The sequence below is a fragment of the Melozone crissalis genome, unplaced genomic scaffold (genome assembly GCF_028551555.1).
Source record: "Melozone crissalis strain CALT ecotype California unplaced genomic scaffold, PUWL_Pcris_2 ptg000011l_1, whole genome shotgun sequence".
Classification (NCBI taxonomy): Eukaryota; Metazoa; Chordata; class Aves; order Passeriformes; family Passerellidae; genus Melozone; species Melozone crissalis.
The window spans coordinates 1,770,346-1,796,787 of record NW_026535789.1 but is presented as its reverse complement, the minus strand read 5'-3'; the positions used below and the strand labels follow the sequence as shown (position 1 = coordinate 1,796,787).

The following is a 26,442-nucleotide window of genomic DNA, read 5'->3' as shown; positions in this document are numbered from 1 at the left end:
CCTAGGGTGTCAGTAGGTGTCTTGCATCCCCTGTAATTTTTCTTTTTTGCTGGCTATTATGGTCTGTGACTTCAAGAATGGCTCTAAGAGAGAATATTTTGTTTTGATTTGTTTTGTTTTTGTTTTCTTTTATTTTGTTATCAGCTTTTCACTCCCCCAGCAGTCGGTGGCACACAGAGACGGGGCAGTACGCAGGGCATATTTTGCTCTTGCTTTTTGCTCCTGCTCTTTAGTTAGTTCAACCTGGCAATCAGAATTTTCCCTGGACTGTTTCTCCTTTCCCTTTTTTGGACCTGCTCTGGACTAGGACCTGGGAAACACCGAGAGTTTGCACCTTGTGGCTGCAGCAGCTGCCCCAGCACCGGAGGGACTGATAACAGAGCGACAAACCCTGAGGGAGACTTTCTGAATTTGTCATCTTTTTCAGAGCAATGAAGGAGTGGCGTCATTTGGTGTTGTTTATTTTCTGTGCTGGGGGGTGCCGTGCCTGTGAAATAAACAGGTGCTTACTACTCATTTCTGAAGAATCCCTCCCGAACCGGTTGGGAGGAGCAGGTGTGTGCTCCTGCCCCTGCTGGCCCTCCGAAGTGGGTCCCACACCTTTTTCTATATGGCCACGCCTGCTTTGAGGTCCTCGACCAATCAGGTTCCTCATCCCCATCTCCCCTTGGTCCCGCAGGGCTCCGGGCGGCCGTGACCCTGCTAGAGTGCGGGGGGGACCTCCAGCCCCCCAGGGGTTCCCTGTGCCTCCTCTGCCGAGGGTCCGGGTTCAGTTTTGGCAGTGTTGCCATGCAATGGGTCCGCCAGAGACCCGGGCAGGGGCTGGAATGGGTCAGGAGCATCAGGAGCGATGGTTCCGGCACCAACCTCGCGCCATCGTTCAAGGATCGCGTCAGGATCTCCAGGGACAACGGGCAGAGCTCGGTGACGCTGACCATGAACAACCTCAAGGACGAGGATTCTGCCACCTATTTCTGTGCCAAAGAACCACGCACTGGTGTTTGGAATGCTGCTGCTGGTTGTCGTTTCATCTCCGTCCCTGTCCCCATTCCCCAGACCCTTCCCTCCAACCCCTGTCCCCACTCCTGACCCTTTGTCTGAAGCCTGCCCTGCTCTGGCCCCAGATCTCAGCTCTGGCCCCAAATCAGGGCCGGTTTCACCCTGACCTCAGCCTCGTCTATGAAATCCCAATCATCGCCCCCAGACTGGACCCACTGTGTGCCAAAATCCCAGTGGTTGAACTGAGTCCTAGCCACGGACCAAATCTGGCCCATTTTCCCCAAATCTCGACCATTTGCACCCAGATTTGGGGACCTTGGTTGAGCCTTGGAGCACAGAGCTGAGGTGTGGGGCCAGGAGTTGAGATTGGGGCAGAGCTGGGACACGGGGACAGGAATGGGGTCAGGGGCTGGGGACTGGGGGAAGGGTCTGGGGAACAGGGACGGGAGGGGACACAGCCATGGGGATGGGGTCAACATTATAAGCATTATTCCCCGAATAATTATCAGCAGATTTGGCACAGAAATAGGATCCGGAATCCTCGTCCTTCAGGTTGTTCATGGTCAGCGTCACCGAGCTCTGCCCGTTGTCCCTGGAGCTCCTCATGCGCTCCTTGAATGACGCCCCGTAGTGGGCGCTGGAACCCTCCCTGCTGATCACGACGAGCCACTCCAGTCCCTGCCCGGGTCTCTGACGCATCCAGAAATTTCCGTTGCTCTAGAAATCGCACCCAGCCCCACGGCAGAGGAGGCGCTGGGATCCCCCGGGGGGCTGGAGGCCCTCCCCGCACTCCAGGAGGGTGACGGCAGCCCGGAGCCCTGCGGGACAAAGGGGAGAGGGGGATGAGGAACCTGATTGGTTCAGGGCCAAAAACTGGGAGGGGAAAGCTTGATAAAGGATTGCGACATACCTGGGAGGAGGATGATGAACTCCAAGGGTCCCAGTTTTGGCTAAAGTGTAAGGATTTGGGTCAATGTTCAGCTTTGGCCTCATCCCCATCTCCCCTTTGTCCCGCAGGGCTCCGGGCAGCCGTGACCCTGCTGGAGTGCAGGGGGGAACCTCCAGCTCCCCGGGGGGTCCCTGATCCTCCTCTGCCGAGAGTCTGTGTTCAATTTCGGGAATTTTGCAATGGGCTGGATCCGCCAGAGACCCGGACAGGGGCTGGAATTCAACGCCAGCATCAACAGCGACGGTTCCAGCACCAGGTACACAGATTTGGTCCAGGGCCAGTTCATGATCTTCAGGGACAACGGCAGAGCTCGGTGACGCTGACCATGAACAACCTCAAAGACGAGGATTCCGGATCCTATTTTTGTGCCAAATGTTACAGCACTGGTTGTGGTCCTAATATTGATGCTGGTTATGATGACGATGCCAGTGGTGGCCCCCTCCTCGATACTGTGCTCACAAAAATCCCAAAACCCCACATTCTACCCCCAAATCTTTAGTGTTGGCCACAAATCTTGACCATTTTCCCCAATCTCCCCAATCATTGTCTCACCTCACACATTTCCATGCGGCTTTCAGAATTAGAAATTATTCTCAAAGGTTCATCCCCAAAACCCTGCCCTTTGTGCCTCAGATCTCAGCGGGGTTCACTTGTTACCATTGGCTCCAAACTCAGCTGGTTCTGCCCCAAATCTCGGCTCTTGGCGCCAAACCTCAGCTCTTGGCTCCAAGGCGCAAACAAGGCTCTCAACCTTTGGTGCAAATGGTCAAGATTTGGGAAAAAAGGGCAAGATTTGGGTCTGTGGGGGTCAACAATGGGGTCAAGGATAAGAGGGAAGGATCTGGTGAACGGGGATGGGGACAGGAACAAAATTAGGACCAGCAGCATGAGCCTCCCAACCCCAACCATCATAGGCGTTTTTGCCACAGAAATAGGATCCGGAATCCTCATCCTTGAGGTTGTTCATGGTCAGCGTCACCGAGCTCTGTCCGTTGTCCCTGGAGATCGTGACCCGGCCCTTGACCGATGGCGCGTATCTGGGGGTGGAACCATCACTGTTGATCCCCGTGACATATTTCAGCCCCTGCCCGGGTCTATGACGGATCCAGAACATTGCAGATTTTGTGAAATTGAAGCCAGAGGTGCGGCACAGCAACATCAGGGACCCCCCGGCGGGCTGGAGGTTCCCCCGCACTCCAGCAGGGTCACAGCCGCCCGGAGCTCTGCGGGACAAAGGGGAGATGGGGATGAGGAGCTGGATTGGCTTTGCGGTCAAAGTGGGCGCTGCCATTCCAGAAAAAGGGTGTGGGATCCACCTGGGAGGGACAGCAAATTCTGCAGGAGGTGGATGAATTCCAAGGGTCCCAATTTGTGGCCAAGTGTCAGGATTTAGGTCAAGAGTTGAGCTTTGGCTTCATCCCTATCTCCCCTCTGTCCCGCAGGGCTCCGGGCGGCCGTGACCCTGCTGGAGTGCGGGGGGGACCTCCAACCCCCCCGGGGGGTCCCTGCGCCTCCTCTGCCGAGGGTCCGGGTTCGATTTTGGCAGTTTTGGAATGATCTGGATCCGACAGAAAACTGGGAAGACGCTGGAATACATTGCGAGTATCAGCAGTGGTGCTTACACCGACTAAGTGGCGTCGGTCAAGAGCCGGGTCACGATCTCCAGGGACAACGGGCAGAGCTCCGTGTCCCTGACCATGAACAACCTCATGGATGAGGATTCAGGATCCTATTTCTGTGCCAAACGTGGTACTGGTAGTAGTTACGGTTATGATAGTGCTGCTCTTAGTGACAGTTCCGGCAATGGTCCCACCCGCCATGATGGTCACCAAATGTCCCCAATCCCAGCAGATCCGTTCCCAATATCCCAGACCTTCTCCTCAGATGTTCACCACTTACGCCCAAACTCTGGCATTGCTGCCCCAATTTCCCACTTTCTCCCAGTTTTGCCCATTCCACCCAAATCTCCCCCAGCTCCCCAGGCCCTGATTGGAGCAGGCCTGAACTGGAGGCCAGGGGTGAAGGTTTGGGGCCAATGGTTGATTTTTGGGGCAGGAGCAGGGGAGGGTTTGGGGTCAGTGCTGACCATTGGTGCAAATGGGGGAGATTTGGGACAAAGGGTCAAGGGCTGAGGTTTGGGGGACAATTTGAAGGGACAGTCTCAGTTTGCAGACAAGTGAGGACACAGAGATGGGGATGGATCCACCACAGCCATCGTCACTATAAGCAGCAGTACTACAACAACCACTATCAGCATGTTTGGCACAGAAATAGGATCCGGAATCATCGTCATTGAGGTTGTTCATGGTCAGCGTCACCAAGCTCTGCCCGTTGTCCCGGGAGATCCTGAACCGACCCTGCACCGATGGCGCATAGTACGCGCTGGAATCTCGGCTCCTGATACTGACGATGTATTCCAGCCCTTGGCCGGGTCTCTGGCGCATCCAGTTCATTCCAAAACTCCCAAAACTTAACCCGGACCCGCGGCAGAGGAGGTGCAGGGACCCCCCGGGGGACTGGAGGTCCCCCCCTGCACTCCAGCAGGGTCACGGCCGCCCGGAGCCCCGCGGGACAAAGGGGAGATGGGGATGAGCCCAAAGCTCAACCCTTGACCCAAACCCTGAACCTTGGCACCAAATTGGGACCCTTGGAGTTCATCATCCTCCTCCTGCTGCTCCTGCTTCCCCTCCCAGGTGGATCCCACCCCATTTTCCAGTTTAACACCCCCACTTTTACCTCACTGCCAATCAGTTTTCTCATCCCCATCTCCCCTTTTTCCCGCAGGGCTCCAGGCGGCCGTGACCCTGCTGGAGTGCGGGTGGGACCTCCAGCCCCCCGGGGGATCCCTGCGCCTCCTCTGCCGAGGTGCCGGGTTCCGTTTTGGCAGTTTTGGGATGGATTGGGTTCGTCAGAGTGCCGGGCAGGGGCTGGAATGGGTCGCAGGGATCAGGTACGATGGTGGCAGCACCTGGTACGCGGATTCTGTCAAGTGTCGGTTCAGGATCTCCAGGGACAACGGGCAGAGCTCGGTGACGCTGACTATGAACAACCTCAAGGATGAGGATTCCGGATCCTATTTCTGAGCCAAATGTGCTTCTGCTGGTTGGGGTGCTTATGCTGCCGGTGCTGCTGTTGGACCCCATCCCCATCCCTGTGTGCCCCTCCCACCCCGTTCCCTCGATCCTACCCTTCAGCCCTTGACCCCATTGTTGACCCCCATGGACCCAAATCCAGCCCATTTTCCCCAAATCTCGGCCATTTGCACCCAGGTTTGGGAGACCTTGGTTGAGACTTGGAGCCAAGAGCTGAGGTACATGGCCAGGAGCTGAGATTGTGGTAGAGCCAGTTCAGAGCTGGGAGAGGGGACAGGAACGGGGTCCGGGGCTGGAGTTTGAGGGAAGGATCTTGGGAACGGGTACAGGAGGGGACGTGGGGACAGGGACAGGGCCAAACCTATCAGCAGCAGCACCACCACCAGCACCAGCAGCTTTGGCACAGAAATAGGATCCGGAATCCTCGTCCTTGAGGTTGTTCATGGTCAGCGTCACCGAGCTCTGCCCGGTGTCCCTGGAGATTGTGAACCGGCCCTTGACCGATGGGGCGTAGTTTGTACTGCCACCAGTGTTGCTGATGTAGGCGACGAATTCCAGCCACTCCCCGGGTCTCTGGCGGATCCAGTGCATTCCATAATCCCCAAAACTGAACCCGGCCCCTTGGTAGAGGAGGTGCAGGGACCCCCCGGGGGGCTGGAGTGCCCCCCCGCGCTCCAGCAGGGTCACGGCTGCCCAGGACAAAGGGGAGATGGGGATGAGGAACCTGATTGGTCGAGAGCCTTAAAGTGGGTGTTGCCTGATGAAAACACGGGGAGACCAACCCGGAAGGGCCAGCAGGAGCAGCAGGATGACAAGAAATTGTAATGGGTGGATTGGGGCTTATTGAAGGGTTGAAGGCACTTTACAATACTGGAAATCGCTGTTGGAGATGTGAGGCCAGACAAAGGGAATTTGAGGAAAAACCGGTGAAGGTTTGAGGATGGGGGAGCGGCCGTGACCCTGTTGGAATGCGGGGGGGACCTCCAGCCCCCTGGGCGGTCCCTGCGCCTCCTCTGCCGAGGGTCCGGGTTCAGTTTTGGCAGTTTTGGGATGGGCTGGCATTGCCAGAGACCTGGGCAGGGGCTGGAGCCAGTCGCCAGTATCACCAAAAGTGGCAGCACCTGCTACTCGCCATCGGTCAAGGGCCGGGTCATGATCTCAAGGGACAACGGGTAGAGCTCGGTGGTGCTGACCATGAACAACCTCAAGGACGAGGATTCCGGATCCTATTTCTGTGCCAAATCTGCTTATGGTGCTGGTGCTCATGCTGCTGCTGATATTGACCCTGCCGGTGGTGGCACCACCATTTCTGAGCCCTTCCTGTCCCCAGTCCCCAGACCCTTCCCCAAATTTCAGCCCTTGACCCCATTCCTGACCCTTTCCCCCAGATCTCCCCCATTTCCAGCAACACCAACCACGAAGCCGAAAAGGCCCTTACTTGTTCTGCCCCAAACCAAAGTAAGTTGGCACCAAAATTCGCCCCAAATCCCCACGTTCTCCTCAAATCGCCCCCAGCTCCTCGGGCCTTGATTGTCTGAGCTGGCAAAGGTGAAAATGGGAACTCTTGGAGAGCAAGGTCAGACCTGGAGCTCAGGGGTGAAGGTTTGGGGCCAGTGGTTGAGCTTTCGGCAGGAGCTGGGGAGGGTTTGGGGTCAGTGCTGACCATTGGTGCAAATGGGAACAAAGGGTCAAGGGCTGGGTCAATGGGTGACATTTGGGACGAAAATCAGAACTCTTGGGACTCAATGATGGGAGTGGTGCCAGAACCAGGAGCTGGAGGCCATAACGGGCATCATCAACATAACCAGCACTAGGAACACAACCAGAGCACGAAGCTTTCCCACAGAAATAGGATGCGGAATCCTCATCCTTGAGGTTGTTCGTGGTCAGCGTCACCGAGCTCTGCCCGTTGTCCCTGGAGATCCTGAACCGGCCCTTGACCGATGGTGAGTAGTAGATGGTGCCACCAGTGCTGTAGATCCCTGCGACATATTCCAAACCGGGCCCGGGTCTCTGGCAGATCCAATACATTCCATAATCCCCAAAATTGAACCCAGACCCTTGGCACAGCAACGTCAGGGACCCCCCGGGGGGCTGGAGGTTCCCCCCGCACTCCAGCAGGGTCACGGCCGCCAGGAGCCCTGTGGGAAAAAGGGGATGAGAAACCTCATTGGCTGTGGGGTCAAAGCGGGTGTGGTCTGCTGGAAAATGGGATGTGACTCACCTGGGATAAGGATGATGAACTCCAAGGGTCACAGTTTGGGGCCAAGAATCAGGATTTGGGTCAAGGGTTGAGCTTTTGCCTCATCCCCATCTCCCCTTTGTCCCGCAGGGCTCCGGGCGGCCGTGCGCCTGCTGGAGTGCGGGGGGGACCTCCAGCCCCCCGGAGGGTCCCTGACGTTGCAGTGCCGAGGGTCCGGGTTCAGTTTCGGACAGTTTGGAATGCACTGGATCCACCAGAGACCCGGGCAGACGCTGGAATACATCGCCAGCATCAACAGCAATGGTTCCAGCAGCGGCTACGCACCATCGGTCAAGGGCCGGCTCACGATCTCCAGGGACAACGGGCAGAGCTCGGTGACGCTGACCATGAACAACCTCAAGGACGAGGATTCCGGATCCTATTTCGGTGCCAAAGATGCTGATCGTTATGCTGCTGCTCCTAATGCTGGTTGGGGATGGGGTGATGTTCACCGTCAGTATAACCAGCACCATAATTATAGTAAACAGGAGCAGATCTGGCGCAGAAATAGGATCCAGAATCCTCGTCCTTGAGGTTGGTCATGGTCAGGGACATGGAACTCTGCCCGTTGTCCCTGGAGATCGTGAACTGGCCCTGCACCGACGGCGCGTAGAAGGTGTAACCCGCACTGGCGTAGTAGATGCTAGCGATGAATTCCAGCCCCTGCCCGGGTCTCTGCTGGGTCCAGAACAGGTCAAATTTGTCAAAATCAAACCCAGACCCCAGGCAGAGGAGGATCAGGGATCCCCCGGGGGGCTGGAGGTCCCCCCCGCACTCCAGCAGGGTCACGGCCGCCCGGAGCGCTGCGGGACAAAGGGGAGATGGGCATGAGAAACCTGATTGGTTGAGAACCTCAAAGTGGGCGTGACCATCGGGAAAAAAGGGGCAGGACCCACCTGGGAGGAGGATGATGAACTCCAAGGGTCCCAGTATTGGGACAAGAGTCAGGATTTGGGTCAAGGGTTGAGCTTTGGCCTCATCCCCATCTCCCCTTTGTCCCGCAGGGCTCTGGGCGGCCGTGACACTGCTGGAGTGCGGGGGGGACCTCCAGACACCCGGGGGGTCCCTGCGCCTCCTCTACCGAGGGTCAGGGTTCGATTTCGGGAGTTTCTCCATGTACTGGATCCGCCAGAGACCCAGGCAGGCTTTGGAATACTTCGCAAGCATCTACTACAGTGGTGCCAACACCTACTACGCGCCATCGGTCAAGGGCCGGGTCACAATTTCCAGGGACAACGGGCAGAGCTCTGTGACGCTGACCATGAACAACCTCAAGGACGAGGATTCCGCCGTTTATTTCTGCGCCAAACGTAGCAGTTATGATTATGTTTCTGCTGGTCCTGCTCGTATTGACAATTCCTGCCGTGGCCCCAGCCCGACTGCAGTCCCAAGTGCCCACAATCCCCCGAGATCTTTCCCCGACTCCCAGCTCTGTTCATCAAATCTTCACCAGTTCTTTGCAAACTCTGCCCCTGCTGCCCCAACTCTCGGCTTTCCCCCAGTTTTGCCCATTTCACCCAAATCTCCCCGATCTCCCCGGGCTCTGTTTGGAGGAGGCCTGAACTGGAGGCCAGGGGTGAAGGTTTGGGGCCAATGGTTGATTTTTGGGGCAGGAGCAGGGGAGGGTTTGGGGTCAGTGCTGACCATTGGGGCAAATGGGGGAGATTTGGGACAAAGGGTCAAGGGCTGAGGTTTGGGGGGAGGGTCTGAGGACTTGGGGCATTTGGGAACCCCTCAAGAAAGGCAGGGCTGAAACCAACATCAATAATATAAGCTTCGTAATGAGAACCAGCATAAGGAGATTTTGCACACAAATAGGATCCGGAATCCTCGTCCTTGAGGTTGTTCATGGTCAGCGTCACCGAGCTCTGCACATTGTCCCTGGAGATCCTGACCCGGCCCTTGTCTGAATCCGCGTATCAGGTGCTGCCACCATCGTACATGATCGCCGCGAGCCATTCCAGCCTCTGCCCAGGACTCTGACGAACCCAATCCATTTCAAAAGTCATGAAACTGAACCCGGACCCTCGGCAGAGGAGGCGCAGGGACCCCCCGGGGGGCTGGAGGTACCCCCCGCACTCCAGCAGGGTCACGGCCGCCCAGAGCCCTGCGGGACAAAGTGGAGATGGGGATGAGAAACCTGATTGGAAGTGAGGTCAAAGTGGGGATGTTAAACTGGAAAATGGAGTGGGATCCACCTGGGAGGAGCATCAGGAGCAGGAGGAGGAGGATGATGAACTCCAAGGGTCCCAATGTGGGGCCAAGGTTCAGGGTTTGGGTCAAGGGTTGAGCTTTGGGCTCATCCCCATCTCCCCTTTCTCCCGCAGGGCTCCGGGCGGCCGTGACCCTGCTGGAGTGCGGGGGGGACCTCCAGCCCCCCGGGGGGTCCCTGCGCCTCCTCTGCCAAGGGTCCGGGTTCAATTTTGGTGATTATGGAATGTTCTGGATCCGCCAGAGACCTGGGCAGGCGCTGGAATGCGTCGCAGGGATCTGGAGCAGTGGTTCCAAAACCGGCTATGCGCCATCGGTCAAGGGCCGGTTCACGATCTCCAGGGACAACGGGCAGAGCTTGGTGACGCTGACCATGAACAACCTCAAGGACGAGGATTCCGGATCCTATTTCTGCGCCAAATGTGCCGGCAGTAGTTGTGATTGTGATGCTGTTGCTTTTGGTGACCATGGTGTTGGTGGCTGTGGTCCCAGGCCCTCTCCTCTCTGTGCCCAAGTATCACAGAATTCTCTGATCCCTCCCCAAATCCCAGCCCTTTCCCCCAAATCTCTGTCATTTTCACCTAAATTCTGCCATTGCTGCCCCAACTCTGCCCTTCCCCTCAGTTTTTATCATTTTTCCCCAATCTCAGCCTTCTCCTCCTCGCCCTTGGAGAGTTTGCCCAGAACCATGCCCCAGTCCAACAACAAGCACTGAGCCAAAACCCCCAAACGGGTTCTGTCCCAAACCCTCCTGCTTTGGCCCCAAAACTCGCCCGATTCTGCCTCAAATCCCCACTTTGGGCTCCCAGGCGCACCCGCTGACCCAAACCTCACCCGCTGTCCCCAAATCTCGGCCCTTTGGGCACTTTTGGGGCACGAGCGGGAGATTTGGGGACGAGAGCTAAGTTTGGGGCCAGACCCAGGGAATGGTTTGGGGCCAATGGGCAGCGTTGGGGCAAAGGGGGTGGGGCTGGGGCAAAAGGTCAGGGGTGGGACAGGGGGGTTTGGGAAAGGGTCTGGGGAGAGCTGGGGACAGGGACGGGGCTGAAACCCCAAACACCAACCCAAACACCGGGAGTGAAACCAATGGCATCGGCGGCATTCCAGCCACCATAAGAATCCTTGGCACGGAAATAGGATCCGGAATCCTCGTCCTTGAGGTTGTTCATGGTCAGCGTCACCGAGCTCTGCCCGTTGTCCCTGGAGATCCTGAACCGGCCCTGCACCGATGGCGCGTAGTAGGTGTAGGAACCACCCCAGCTGATCACTGCAACCCATTCCAGCCCCTGCCCGGGTCTCTGGCAGATCCAGCCCATCCCAAAATTCCGGAAACTGAACCCGGACCCTCGGCACAGGAGGCGCAGGGACCCCCAGGGGGGCTGGAATTGCCCCCCGCACTCCAACAGGGTCACGGCCGCCTGGAGCCCTGCGGGACAAAGGGGAGATGAGGATGAGGCCAAAGCTCAAACCTTGACTCAAATCCTGACCCTTGGCCCCAAACTGGGACCCTTGGAGTTCATCATCCTTCTCCCAGGAGTGTTCTATCCCCTTGTCCAGCTGGCCACGCCCACTTAAAAGCCCTAGACCAATCATACTTTTGATTTCCATCATCTCCCCTTTGTCCCGCAGCGCTCCGGGCGGCCGTGACCCTGCTGGAGTGCGGGGGGTACCTCCAGACACCCGGGGGGTCCCTGATGTTGCTGTGCCGAGGGTCCGGGTTCAGTTTTGGGAGTTATGGAATGTACTGGATCCGCCAGAGACCCGGGCAGGGTTTGCAATACGTCGCAGGCATCTACAGCACTGGTGGCACCACCTACTACAATCCATCGGTCAAGGGCCGGTTCACAATCTCCAGGGACAACGGGCAGTGCTCGGTGACGCTGACCATGAACAACCTCAAGGACGAGGATTCCACCGTTTATTTCTGCGCCAAGTGTGCTGCTAATAATTACTCTGAACATGCTGCTCGTAGTTACGATCCCCATGGTGTCCCCATCCCCATCCCTGTGTCCCCCCCCTCCCCATTGCCCAGACCCTTCCCCCAAACCCCCAGCCCACACCCAGCCCTTGACCATTGATCCCAACCTTGCTCTGCCTTGGCCCCAATTCCCACCCGCTGACCCCAAATCACAACTCCTGACCCCAAATCTCTACTTTGTTCCCCAAAACTTGATTCTGAAAGTGGATACTTCTGGTCAAGGGTTAATCTCGGTCAACTTTGTGGTCAAGAGTGGAGAATTTGGGGCAGAGCCAGAGCAGGGTTGGGAGATGGCGTCAGAAATGGGGTCAGGGGAAGAGTTTGGGAGAAGGGTCTGGGGAACCCGGACAGGTGGGGACACAGCCATGGGAAAGGGGTCAAAACCATAAAGAGAAGCTGGAGCATATTTTCCTTCTGGAGCTTTGCCACAGAAATAGGATCCGGAATCCTCGTCCTTGAGGTTGTTCATGGTCAGCGTCACCGAGCTCTGCCCGTTGTCCCTGGAGATCGTGAATCGGCCCTGCACCAAATCCCCATAGAAGGTGTCTCCATCGTAGTCAATCCGTGCAACCCATTCCAGCCCCTGCCCAGACATCTGGCGAACCCAAATAAAACTGGTTTGTCCAAAATCAAACCCAGACCCTCGGCAGAGGAGGCACAGGGACCCCCCGGAGGGGTTGGAGGTCCCCCCCGCACTCCAGCAGGCTCACGGCCGCTCCCCCATACACAAACCTTCACTGGTTTTGCCCATAATTCCCTTTGTCTGGCCCCAAACATCCAACAGAGGTATCCTGAATGGTAAAGTGCCTTAAACCCTGCATTTAGTCCCAATCCACCCACTGATTAATTGGACACCTCTGCCTTACTTTTGCATCGCCTCATCCCAATCTCCCCCCTGTCCCGCAGGGCTCCAGGCGGCCGTGACCCTGCTGGAGTGCGGGGGGGATCTCCAGCCACCCAGGGGTTCCCTGCGCCTCCTCTGCCGAGGCTCCAGGTTCAGTTTTGGGAGCTACAACATGTTCTGGGTGCGCCAGAGACCCGGGCAGGGGCTGGAATGGCTTGCGTGGATCAGGAACGATGGTGGCAACTCCGGCTACGCGGATTCAGTCCAGGGCCGGTTCAGGATCTCCAGGGACAACGGGCAGAGCTCTGTGACGCTGACCATGAACAACCTCAAGGACGAGGATTCCGGATCCTATTTCTGCGCCAAATGTTACAGCAGTGGTTGTGGTCCTAATATTGCTGCTGTTTATGGTGACGATGCCAGTGGTGGCCCCTCCACGATACTGTGCCCACAAACCTCCCAAAACCTCACATTCTACCCCCAAATCTTTAGTGTTGGCCACAAATCTTGACCATTTTCCCCAATCTCCCCAATCATTGTCTCACCTCACACATTTCCATGCGGCTTTCAGAATTCAGAAATTATTCTCAAAGGTTCATCCCCAAAACCCTGCCCTTTGTGCCCCAGATCTCAGCGGGGTTCACTTGTTACCATTGGCTCCAAACTCAGCTGGTTCTGCCCCAAATCTCAGCTGCTGGACCCAAACCTCAGATCTTGGCTCCAAGGCTCAACCAAGGCTCTCAACCCTCGGTGCAAATGGTCAAGATTTGAGAAAAATGGTCAAGATTTGGGTCTGTGGGGGTCAACAGTGGGGTCAAGGGTAGGAGGGAAGGACCTGGTGAACGGGGGTGGGGACGGGACCAAAATTAGAACCAGCAGGATGAGCCTCCCAACCGCAACAATCATAGGCGTTTTTGGCACAGCAATAGGATCCGGAATCCTCGTCCTTGTGGTTGTTCATGGTCAGCGTCACTGAGCTTTGCCCGTTGTCCCTAGAGATCCTGATCTGGCTCCTGAACGATGGCAAATAGTAGGTGCTGCCATCGCTTTGGATCCCTCCGATGTGTTCCAGCCCCTGCCCGGGTCTCTGTCGATAACAGCCCATCCCAAAACTGCCAAAACTGAACCCGGACCTCGATAGAGGAGGCGCAGGGACCCCCCGGGGGGCTGGAGGTCCCCCCCGCACTCCAGCAGGGTCACGGCCGCCCGGAGCCCTGTGGGACAAAGGGGAGATGGGGATGACGCCAGAGCTCAACCACTGACCCAAATCCTGACTCTTGGCCTAAAACTGGCATCCTTGGAGTTCATCACCTTCGCCCAAGGAGGATTCTACCCCTTTGTCCAGCTGGCCATACCCACTTGGGGGCCCTTGACCAATCAGACTTTTGATTTCCATCATCTCCCCTTTGTCCCGCAGGGCTCTGGTCGGCAGTGACCCTGCTGGAGTGCGGGGGGGACCTCCAGCCCCCCGGGGGGTCCCTGCGCCTCCTCTGCTGAGGGTCCAGGTTTGATTTTGGGAAATTTGCAATGGGCTGGGTTCGACAGAGACCCGGGCAGGGGCTGCAATTCATCGCCAGCATCAACAGTGGTGGTGACAGCACCAGGTACGAAGGTTCAGTCAAGGGCCGGTTCAGGATCTCCAGGGACAACGGGCAGAGCTCGCTGACGCTGACCATGAACAACCTCAAGGACGAGGATTCCGGATCCTATTTCTGTGCCAAATCTTCTGGCGTTAGCACTGCTCTTACTGCTTTTTATGGGTGGTTGGGTTGGTGTTTGGGGTCCTGGCGCCGTCCCTGTCCTCAGCTGTCCCCAGACCCTTCCCCAAACCCCCCTGACCCACCCCTGACCCTTTGTCCCAGCCCCGCCCCCTTAGCCCCAACGCTCTCCATTGGCCCCAAACCCTCCCCTGGGTCTGGCCCCAAACTCAACTCTCGGCCCCAAATCTCCCCCTCGTTCCCCGAAAGATCTCAAAGGGTCGAGATTTGGGGTGAAAGTGGGCAAATCTTGGCACCAACTCAGTTGGGTTTGATGCAGAACCAGTCGGGGTTTGGGGTCTGTGGTCACCATGGGTGAAAATGGGGGAGATTTTGGACAAACGGTCAAGAATGGGGTCAAGGGCTGAGATTTGGAAAAAGAGTCTGGGCCTTTGGGGACAGGAGGGGACAATGAGATAGGGATGGATTTAACACTGCCCTCTTCAATATATTCAGAAGCATTGCCAGAAGCATCATAAGCATCCTTGGCACAGAAAGAGGTGGCGGAATCCTCGTCCTTGAGGTTGTTCATGGTCAGCGTCACTGAGCTCTGCCCGTTGTCCCTGGAGATCGTGAATTGGCCCCGCACTGATGGGCTGCACATGGTGCTGCCACTGGTGCTGATCCCTGCCACCCACTCCAGTTCTTCCCCAGGGTACTGCCTCATCCAGCCCATCCCAAAATTCCCAAAATCGAACCCGGACCCTCGGCAGAGGAGGCGCAGAGAACCCCCGGGGGGCGGGAGGTGCCCCCCGCACTCCAGCAGGGTCACGGCCGCCCGCAGCCCTGCGGGACAAAGGGGAGATGATGGAAATCAAAAGTCTGATTGGTCAAGGGCCTCCAAGTGGGTGTGGCCAGCTGGACAAACGGGTATAATTCACCTGGGAGGATGACGAATTCTAAAGATCCCAATTTGGGGCCAATAGTCAGGATTTGGGTCAAGGGTTGAGCTTTGGCCCCATCCCCATCTCCCCTTTGTCCCGCAGGTCTCCGGGCGGCCGTGACCCTGCTGGAGTGCGGGGGGACCTCCAGTCCCCCGGGGGGTCCCTGCGCCTCCTCTACCGAGGGTCCAGGTTCAGTTTCGGCAGTTTTGCGATGGTCTGGTATTGCCAGAGACCCGGGCAGGGGCTGGAATTCATCGCCAGCATCAACAGTGATGGTGGCAGCACCAGGTACGCGGATTCCGTCAAGGGTCGGTTCAGGATCTCCAGGGACAATGGGCAGAGCTCCGTGACACTGACTATGAACAACCTCAAGGACGAGGATTCCGGATCCTATTTGTGTGCCAAACACGATGCTACTGGTGCTAGTGGTTATGTTGCTGATATTTGTGGTTTCAGCCCCAACTGTGTCCCGGTTCCCCAGACCCTTCCCTCCAACCTCTGACCCCACTCCTGTTCCTTTCACCCTGCTCTGGCCCCCAATCTCAGCTCCTGGCCCCAAATCTCAGCTCCTGGCCCCAAATCAGGGCCGGTTTAACCCCCAGCTCAGCCTCGGCCCTCCAACCCAACCATTGCCCCCAGACTTGTCCAGTTTGACCCCAAATCTCCCCTGCAGGCACCGAGTAACAGCGACTGACCCAAATCTGCCCCTTGGCCTAACATCAGGAATTTTGGGCTAAAATTTGAATTCTTGATCCCTGATCTAAACTTTGGGCCCAATTCCTGACATTTCGGTGACATTTGGGGAACAAGGGCACTGAGTGTAGTTCAGAGGGGACATTTGGGGCAGAGCCGGAGCAGGGCTGGGGCAGAGAGTGAGGAAATGGGGTCAGGGGCTGGGGATTGGGGAAGGGTCTGGGGAACGGGGGCAGGGGGGGATGCAGAGATGGGGACGGGGCCAATAGCATAACCAGGATTAACATTTCCAGTAGCAGAGGTTTTGGCACAGAAATAGGATCCGGAATCCTCGTCCTTGAGGTTGTTCATGGTCAGCGTCACCGAGTTCTGCCTGTTGTCCCTGGAGATCCTGAACCGGCCCTTGACTGATGGCGCGTAGTAGATGGCGCCACCAGTGTTTCTGATGTAGGCGAGAATTCCAGCCCCTGCCCGGGTCTCTGGCGCACCCATTGCATTGCAAAACTCCCAAAATTGAACCTGGACCCTCAGCACAGCAAAGTCAGTGACTCCCCGGGGGGCTGGAGGTCCCCCCCGTACTCCAGCAGGGTCACGGCCGCCCGGATCCCTGCAGGACAAAGGGGAGATAGGGATGAGAAACCTGATTGGCTGTGGGCATGAAGTGGGTGTGGCCAGTTGGAAAAGAGTTGGGACCCACTTTGTAGAAGGATGAGAAGGTCCAGGGGTCAGAATTTGGGGCCAAGAGTCAGGATTTGGGTCAAGGGTTGAGCTTTGGCCTCATCCCCATCTCCCCTTTGTCCCGCAGGGTTCCGGTCGGCCATGAGCCTGCTGGAGTGCAGGGGGCACCTTCAGCCCCCCTGGGGGTCCCTGCGCCTCCTCTGCCGAGCATCTGGGTTCAGTTTCGGGAGCTACGACATGAACTGGATGCGCCAGAGACCCGGGCAGGGGCTGGAGTGGCTCACAGGGATCAACACTGGTGGCAGCACCTGGTACGCGCCGTCGGTCAAGGGCTGGTTCATGATCTCCAGGGACAACGGGCAGAGCTCGGTGACACTGACCATGAACAACCTCAAGGACGAGGATTCCGGATCCTATTTCTGCATGAAATCTGCTTATAACAATTGGGGCACTGGTGCTGGTGTGGATGGTTTTGGTCTGGACCCCGTGGCCGTGTCCCGACCTGCTCTCAAATCCAAGACCCTTCCCTAAAACCCAAACACTTTTGCCCAATCCTGACTCTGTCCCCACCCTAGAGTGGTTCTTCACCAAATTCTCCATACCTGGCAAGAAAGTTGACCCAAGTCTTAACCTTGGCCTTAAATCTCCACTTTTAATTCAAAGTCTTGAGAACAAAGAGGAGATTTGGGCTCAGGTGTTGTGGTTTGTGGTCAGCGGGTGAGAATTGGGTCCGAGGCAGAGCAAGGTTGGGATCAATGGTCAAGGGCTGGGTGTGGGCTGGGGGTTTGGGGGAGAGGGCTGGGCAACGGGGACAGGGGGGGACACGGGGATGGGGGGCAATGTCAAATCTATAAACATCACCAGCAGGATCATACCAAACATTAACAGATTTGGCACAGAAATAGGTGGAAGAATCCTTGTCCTTGAGGTTGTTCATGGTCAGCGTCACCGAGCTCTGCCCGTTGTCCCTGGAGATCGGGACCTGGCCCTTTACTGAGGGTGCGTAGCCGGTGCTGGAACCATCACTCTTAATCCCCCCCAGCCACTCCGTCACCTGCCCGGCTCTCTGGCGGACCCACTGCATCCCTAAATTCCCAAAACTGAACCCAAACCCTCGGCAGAGGAGGCGCAGGGAACCCCCTGGGAGGCTGGAGGTGCCCCCCGCACTCCAGCAGGGTCACGGCATCTGACTCCATTATGCAGAATGCTGAACAATTGCTCTAATTAATCTCTACTATATTACATTAATATTATATTTTATTACATAATTACAATATTATATCTCATTATTACTATATTACATCTCATTAGTAATATATCTCATTAATACTATATTACATCTCTTTAATACTATATTACATCTCCATAATGGTATATTACATCTCATTAATGCTATATTATACCTCATTAATACTATTTTATATCTCATTAATTCTATATTATATCCCATTAATACTATATTACATCTCATTAATGCTATATTATATCTCATTAATTCTATATAACTTCTCATTTATGCTATATTATATCTCATTAATACTATATTATATCTCATTAATGCTATATTACATCTGTACTAAAGAGATACTAAAAGAATTCCGTACAAAAGACACGAAAAAATCCTAAAGAATCCCCATGAGAGTCTGACAGAGCCAGGTCATGGCTTGGAGCCCATTGGCCAAGGAAACAAAACAATCTGCAGCAGAACCCAAATGATGAATCCCTGGAGGGGAACAATCCCCCTGACACTTTCCACACGTGCAGAAACAGCAGGAGCAGCGAGGAGAGGTGGGAATTGTTTCCTCTTCATCTTCTCTCTGTGCTGCTCCAGGAAAAATCATGTAAATGAAAGAGAGAGATAGAGAGAGAGAGAGAGAGAGAGAGAGAGACAGAGAGAGAGAGGGAATGGTGTCTGACTTCGTGCTGGGAATGAGAATGGCACAGCTGGTCCTGGTGCCCATCTCCCCTTTGTCCCGCAGGGCTCCGGGCGGCCGTGACCCTGCTGGAGTGCGGGGGGGAACTCCAGCCCCCCGGAGGGTCCCTGCGCCTCCTCTGCCGAGGGTCCGAGTTTAATTTCGGGAATTTCTCCATGTCCTGGGTGCGCCAGAGGCCCGGGCAGGGGCTGGAATTCGTGGCAGGTATCAAGGACAATGGTGGCAACATCGCCTACGCGCCATCGTTCAAGGGCCGGTTCAGGACCTCCAGGGACAACCGGCAGAACTCGGTGACACTGACCATGAACAACCTCAAGCACGAAGATTCCGGATCCTATTTCTGTGCCAGATGCGTTGATGGTGGTTGTGCCAATAGTGATGGTACTGTTTGTGTGGCATTTATTGCTGGTTCTGATCTTGGTCCCAGATCCCTCCACTTTGTTCCCAAATATCCCATAGTCCTCTGATCTCTCCACCAAATCTCAGCCCTTTTCATAAAATCTCGGCCATTTTACCCCAAACTCCGCTCCTGCTGCCCCAACCCCCGAATTTCTCCCAGTTTTTCCCATTCCTCCCAAATCTCCACCAGCTCCCAAGACCTGGTTGGAGCAGGCCTGAACTGGAGGCCAGGGGTGAAGGTTTGGGGCCAATGGTTGAGTTTTGGGGCAGGAGCAGGGGAGGGTTTGGGGTCAGTGCTGACCATTGGGGCAAAAGGGGACAAAGGGTCAAGGGCTGGGTCAATGGGTGAGGTTTGGGATGAAAAGCAGAACTCTGGGGACTCAATGATGGAAGTGGGATGAAAGGCAGGAGCTTGTGACCATCAGGGGCATCGTCAGCATTAGCAGCAGCACCATAACCATCAGCAGCCCTGGCACAGAAATAGGATCTGGAATCCTCGACCTTGAGGTTGTTCATGGTCAGCGTCACCGAGCTCTGCCTGTTGTCCTGGGAGATCGTGAACCGGCCCTTGACCGATGGCGCGTAGTAAGTGGCTCCACAAATGTTTATGTACGCCACGAATTCCAGCCCCCGCCCGGTTCTCTGGCGCACCCAGTTCATGGCAAAATTGCCGAAACTGAACCCGGACTCTCGGCAGAGGGGATGGATTGGCTGTGCGGTGAAAGTTGGCGCTGCCAGTCCAGAGAAAGCGTGTGGGATCCACCCGGGATGACTGGCAGGAATTGCAGGAGGAAGATGGTGAGGTCCAAGGGTCCCAATTTTTGGGCAATATCAGATCAGGATCTGCATGCAAGAATCAACATTTGAGCGGATGTTTTCCATCATCCTCATCTCCCCTTTGTCCCGCGGGACTCTGGGCGTCCGTGACCCTGCTGGAGACCTCCAGCCCCCCGGGGGGTCCCTGCGCCTCCTCTGCCGACAGTCCGGGTTCAGTTTCGGGATTGTTGACATGTTCTGGATCTGCCAGAGACCCGGGCAGGGGTGGCAATATGTCGCAAGGATCTACTACACTGGAGGTTACACCGACTACGCACCGTCGGTCAAGGGCCGGTTCAGGATCTCCAGGGACAACGGGCAGAGCTCGGTGACTCTGGCCATGAACAATCTCAAGGACGAGGATTCCGCCACCTATTTCTGTGCCAAATGTTACAGTAGTAGTTGTGGTGGTGGTGGTGCTGGTTATGGTGTTGATGGTGGTTTTGGTCCAAAGTCCTCTCCTCTCTGTTCCCAAATATCTCAGAATTCTCCTATGCTTCCCTAAAATCCCCACCCCTGTTTCTCAAATCTTGACCATTTCCCCCTAAACTCCACCGCTGCCCCAGCTTTTGGTTTCCCCCAGTTTTGCCCATTTCGCCACAATCTCCCCCAGTTCCTCTCCGTCCCAATACGGAACCGGGATCGCTCTGGGGCCCTTTGCACACAAAGCTTTTTGTGCAGCCGTCGCTCTGCCGCAGCGCCCAGAGGCTGAGCTGCCCTCTGCCAAACACAGATGTTCACAATGACCAAAACCAGGAACTTTCTGTTTCCTTTCCTGCCCCGGCCGGGCCCCGGCAGCTGCTGGGGAGGAAGTGGGGGGAGGCTGCGGAGCCCCAAAATCACGGCGTCTTCTCCTCCCTCCCTCCCTCGCTCCCACCTGGGGCTTCACTTCTCCCTCAGCGGCTTCGGTGTCTGGGGCTGTTCTTTGGGGCTGGGCTGGAATCCTCTCTGGGAGGTATGGAGAAAAAACCCTGTTTTTTTACGCAAAAACACATAAAATATTGGGGAAATTGAATTTTTAAACTTTGTCACGAGCCAAGGGCTCCATGCTGAGAGAAGCAGATGGGTCTAAGGGTGGAGTCACCTGGAAGGTTCCATTGGTCAAGGGCAGGGTCAGAATGGGCAAGGAGAGCTCAGGAGCCAAAATGGCCCCGAGTGGGCCCTGATCTGAGGTGTGCAGCCAGGAGCTGAGAATGTGGGGCAGAGCCAGGGCCGGGTTGGGGCACGGGGACAGGAATGGGGTCAGGGGCTGGGGATTGGGGAAGGGTCTGGGACAGGTGAGGGCAAGTGGTGACACAGCGATGGGGGCGGGGACAATAACATAGGCATAATTATCAGAAGCAGTAGCACCAGCACCCTTGGCACAGAAATAGGATCCGGAATCCTTGTCCTTGAGGTTTTTCATGGTCAGCGTCACCGAGCTCTGCCTGTTGTCCCTGGAGATCGTGACCTGGCCCTTGAACGATGGCACGTACTCTGTGTTGACACCACTGCTCCAGATCCCCGCGACCCATTCCAGCCCCTGCCCGGGTCTCTGTCGGAGCCATTTCAGGGCAACACTCCCGAAACTGAACCCTGCCCATCGGCAGAGGAGCTGCAAGGAACCCCCGGGGGGCTGGAGGTCCCCCCTGCACTCCAGCAGGGTCACGGCCGCTCCCCCATCCCCAAACCTTCTCCGGTTTGCCCCAAACTCCCTTTGTCTGGCCTCAAATATCTAACAGAGGTTCCTTATATTTTAACTTATGTTAAACCCTGCAATTACCCCCGATCCATCCAATAATTAATTGGACACCTCCACCTGAGTTTTGCATCTCATCATCCCCATCTCCCCTTTGTCCCGCAGGGCTCCGGGCGGCCGTGACCCTGCTGGAGTGCGGGGGGCACATCCAGCCCCCCGGGGGGGTCCCTGCGCCTCCTCTGCCGAGGGGCCAGGTTCAATTTTTGGAATTTTGAAATGTTCTGGGTGCGTCAGAGACCCGGGCAGGGGCTTGAGTGGCTCACGGGGATCAGCAGCAGTGGTGGCAGCACCTGGTACGGGCCATCGGTGCAGGGCCGGTTCACGATCTCCAGGGACAACGGGCAGAGCTCTGTGACGCTGACCATGAACAATGTCAAGGACGAGGATTCCGCCACCTATTTCTGTGCCAAATCTGCTTATGGTGGTGGTGATGATGCTGCTGCTTATATTGACCTTGCCGGTGGTCACACCACCAGTTGTGAGCCGTTCCTGTCCCCAGTCCCCAGACCCTTCCCCAAATCACAGCTCTTGACCCCATTCCTGAGCCTTTCCCCCAGATCTCCCCCATTTCCAGCAACACCAACCACGAAGCCACAAAGCCCTTACTGGTTCTGCCCCAAACCAAAGTAAGTTGGCAGCAAAATTCACCCCAAATCTCCCTGATGTCCTCAAATCTCCTCCAGCTCCCTGGGCCTCATTGGAGGAGGCCTGAACTGCAGGCCAGGGGTGAAGGTTTGGGGCCAATGGTTGAGTGTTGGGGCAGGAGCAGGGGAGGGTTTTGGGTCAGTGCTGACCATTGGGGCAAATGGGGACAAAGGGTCAAGGGCTGGGTCAAGAGGTGAGATTTGGGACGAAAATCAGAACTCTTGGGAGTCAGTGCTGGGAGTGGTATCGGAACCAGGAGCTGGAGGCCATAACGGGCATCATCAACATAACCAGCACTAGGAACACGACCAGAGCACGAAGCTTTCCCACAGAAATAGGATCCGGAATCCTCGTCCTTGAGGTTGTTCATGGTCAGCGTCACCGAGCTCTGCCCGTTGTCCCTGGAGATCGTGAACCGGCCCTGCACCGAATCCGCGTAGTCGGTACTGCCACCTTTGCTGATCTGTGCAATTAATTCCAGCCCCTGCCCGTGTCTCTGTCGATACCAACCCATCCCAAAACTGTCAAAATTCAACCCGGACCCTCGGCAGAGGAGGCGCAGGGATCCCCTGGGGGGCTGGAGGTCCCCCCCGCACTCCAGCAGGGTCACGGCCCCTCCCCCATCCCCAAACCTTAACTGGCTTTGTCCCAAATTACATTTGTCTGGCCCCAAATCTCCAAGAGAGATGCCCAGTATTATACAGTGCCTTCAAGCCTCCAATTGACCCCAATCCACCCATTAATTAATTGGACAGCTCTGCCTGAGTTTTGCATTGCCTTATCCCCATCTCCCCTTTGTCCCGCAGGGCTCCGGGCGGCCGTGACCCTGCTGGAGTGTGGGGGGGACCTCCAGCCCCCCGGGGGGTCCTTGACGTTGCTGTGCCGAGGGGCCAGGTTCGGTTTTGGCAATTTTGGGATTGCCTGGATCCGCCAGAGACCTGGGCAGGGGCTGGAGTGGGTCGGAACCATCACCAGCAGTGGTGGCAGCACCTGGTACGCGGATTCCGTCAAGGGCCGGTTCACGATCTCCAGGGACAATGGGCAGAGCTCGGTGATGCTGACCATGAACAACCTTAAGGACGAGGATTCCGGATCCTATTTCTGCGCCAAGAACACCGATGGTCACGGTGCTTATGCTGATGCTGTTTGGGGAGGATGGAACAGCAAAGCCTTATCACTATGATTGCCTGGCAAAAGATTTTGAGAATATGGAAACCATCAGCGAGATTGAAATGAAAGCAAGCTTTGAGATCCCTCAGTGACTGAACAACTGGAAAATAACGGTGTGGCCAGCTGAAGGTGATCCCATTTTGATGGAACAACACCCTCTGCCTGCAGACAGCTCCAAGGGTCAGAGCAGACCCCACAGCTTGGCAGAAGGGGCCAAAGAGGAGTTTTAGGGTTTAAAGTTACTCCAAAGACGGGTTTTTAGGGTTTAAAGTAACTCCAAAGAGGAGTTTTTAGGGTTTAAAATGTAACAAAGTGTAGTAATGTAATGATTCTTATAGGCTGGATGAAATGCTATAGCATTTGTATATTGTACTAGATTGGTTAGTGAGAATTAGAATATTCAACACAGAAGATGATTTATTGTATGGTGGTGGGAATCTCACTTTCTCATGCTTTTTTTCTCTTACAGTTTTATGCTCTTACCCTTTTATTCACTCACTTTTTCACTCTCTTACCCTTTTTATTCTCTCACGCTTTTTACTCTCTGACCTTTTTTACTCTCTTACTCTCTTCCTCTTTTACCGCCTCACCCTTTCTCCCGCTCTCCCCTTTCTTCTCTCAGTCCTGCTCCAGCTGTGCCTGGCAGCTCCCAGCAGGGCCCTGCAGTTCGTCCTTTGCAATAAACCCAAAATTCCAGACCTGGCTGCAGAGATCTCTTGTGTCCGTCCGTCTGTCCTGACCGTCCTGCGCCCTGATGCTCCTGCAAGGCTGGTTGGGGATGGGGTCATGCCCGGCACGTCAATAGCACCATCATCAGAACTACAACCACCAGTGTAAGCACATTTCCCACAGAAATAGGATCCGGAATCCTCGTCCTTGAGGTTGTTCATGGTCAGTGTCACCGAGCTCTGCCCGTTGTCCCTGGAAATCCTGAACCGCCCCTTGTCCGATGGCGCGTAGTCGGTGTAGCCACCAGTGTTGCTGATATCTGCAACGTATTCCAGCCCCTTCCCGGGTCTCTGGCGCACCCAGAACATTTTATAACTCCCAAAATCGAACCCGGACCCTCGGCAGAGGAGGCGCAGGGATCCCCTGGGGGGCTGGAGGTGCCCCCCGCACTCCAGCAGGGTCACGGCCGCCCGGAGCCCTGCGGGAAAAAGGGGAGATGGGGATGGGAAACCTGATTGGTCCAGAAGGGGAAAAGGGGCGTGACTTCCAGGAAAAAGGGTTGGGACCCACCTGGGAGGGGCAGCAGGAGCAGCAGGGCCAGGAGCCAGAGGGAGCTCGAGGCCGTGGCCGGGATGTGCCCGGGTTTGGGTCCCGGGGGGAATTGGGGGTCGTTAACAGTGCATTAACTGTGTAATCAATGCAGAATGCTCAGGATGAGGTGTCTAAGTAATTAAAGAATGGATTGGGGTTAATTGCAGGGTTTGAGGCATGTTGAGATTTGGAAAACTCTGGTGGGGTTTTGGGGGCTAAAAAAAGGGGAGTTATGAGAGAAATTGGTGAAGGTTTGGGGATGGGGTCCGGGCGGCCATGACCCTGCTGGAGCACGGGGGGGACCTCCAGCCCCCGGGGGGGCCCTGAGACTCCTCTGCCGCACCTCTGGGTTTGATTTCGAAAAATTTGCAATGCTGTGGATCCGCCAGAGACCCGGGCAGGGGCTGGAAATTGTGGCAGGGATCAGCAGAAGAAGTGGCAGCATCTTTTACTTGGACTCGGTCAAGGGCCGGTTCACATTGACGAGTGACAACGGGCAGAGGTCGCTGATGCTGTCCATGAACAACCTCGAGGACGAGGATTCCGCCACCTATTTCTGTGCCAAAACCAGTACAGATGGTTGTTGTAATGCTGCAGCTCGTCTTGATCAAACTGATCTGATCACTGTGTCCCTGTCTGCATGCCCGCGCCCCAGACCCTTCCCCCAAACCCCATTCCTGTCCCTCTGTCCCAGCCCTGCTCTGGCTCTGCCCCAAATGTCTCCTCTGGGCCACACTCAGTGCCCTCGTTCCTCAAATGTCACCAAAATGTCAGGATTTGGGCCCAAAGTTAAGATCAGGGATCAAGAATTCAAATTTGGCCTAAAATTCCCAATCTGAGGCCAATGGTGCAGATTTGGGTCGGTGGCTGTGACTTTGTGCCTGCAGGGGAGATTTGGGGTAATACTGAACAAGTCTGGGGGCAGTGGTTGGGATTCGAGGGACGAGGCCGAGCTCAGGGTGAAACCGGCCCTGATTTGGGGCCAGGAGCTGAGATTTGGGGCCAGGAGCTGAGATTTGGGGCCAGAGCAGGGAAGGGTTGGGTCACTGGGACAGGAGTGGGGTCAGGGGCTGGAATTTTGGGGAAGAGTCTGGGGAACGGGGACGGGAGGGGAAACAGGGATGGGGCCGAAACCTCAAACATCAGCAGCATAAGGAGCAGCACCAGCACCAGTGCGTTTGGCACAGAAATAGGATCCGGAATCCTCATCCTTTAGGTTGTTCATGGTCAGCGTCACCGAGCTCTGCCCGTTTTCCCTGGAGATCGTGAACCGACCCTTGAACGATGGCGTGTACGCGGTCCAACCACCATTGTAGCTGATACTCGCAACCCACTCCAGCCCCTGCCCAGGTCTCTGGCGGATCCAGAACATCCCAAAACTGCCAAAACTGAACCCGGACCCTCAGCAGAGGAGGCGCAGGGACCCCCCGGAGGGCTGGAGGGCCCCCCCGCACTCCAGCAGGGTCAAGGCCACCCGGAGCCCTGCGGGACAAAGGGGAGATAAGGATCAGAAATCTGATTGGTTCAGAAGGGGAAAAGGGGTGGGGCCACCTGGGAGGGGCAGCAGGAGCAGCAGGGCTAGGAGCCGGAGGGAGCTTGAGGCCGTGGCCGGGATGTGCCGGGGTTGGGGATGGTTAATGCTGGTTTTAGTTTTGAAATCAATGTGGAACACTCAGGACAAGGTGTGCAATTAATTAATGAGAATATTGAGTTAACTTGTAGGGTTTGAGGGACCTCAGGATTCCAGAAAAATCTGATGGAGATTTGGGACCAAACCAGTGGAGTTATGAGGGAAATTGGTAAAGATTTGGGGAAGGGCTCCAGGCGGCCGTGACACTGATGGAGTGCGGGGGGGACCTCCAGCCCCCCGGGGGGTCCCTGCGCCTCCTCTGCCGAGGGTCCGGGTTCAGTTTTGGACAATTTGGGATCAGCTGGGTGCACCAGAGACCTGGGCAGGGGCTGGAATTTGACGCAGACATTGACAGCGATGGATACACCAGATACCCGTCTGCGTTCAAGGGTCGGGTCACGATCTCCAGGGACAACGGGCAGAGCTCGGTGACGCTGACCATGAACAACCTCAAGGACGAGGATTCCGGATCCTATTTCTGTGCCAAATGTGCTTCTGCTGGTTTGGGTGCTTATGCTGCTGG

The 26,442-nt window shown here is 56.1% G+C and overlaps 2 gene segments (V, D, J or C); both read left to right on the top strand.

The window, feature by feature from the left end:
• Nucleotides 1-7,392: 7,392 nt before the first annotated feature.
• On the top strand, nt 7,393-7,793 carry LOC128933564 (immunoglobulin heavy variable 3-64D-like; the record flags this gene model as incomplete). The annotated part of the segment is given in 2 exon segments: nt 7,393-7,711; nt 7,771-7,793. Coding segments are annotated over 2 exon segments (342 nt in total), but the record flags the coding sequence as incomplete, so codon positions are not given.
• A 498-nt stretch (nt 7,794-8,291) lies between these two features.
• LOC128933563 (Ig heavy chain V region 914-like) lies at nt 8,292-10,208 on the top strand (the record flags this gene model as incomplete). The annotated part of the segment is given in 2 exon segments: nt 8,292-8,628; nt 10,144-10,208. Coding segments are annotated over 2 exon segments (402 nt in total), but the record flags the coding sequence as incomplete, so codon positions are not given.
• Between the last annotated feature and the right edge of the window lie 16,234 nt (nt 10,209-26,442).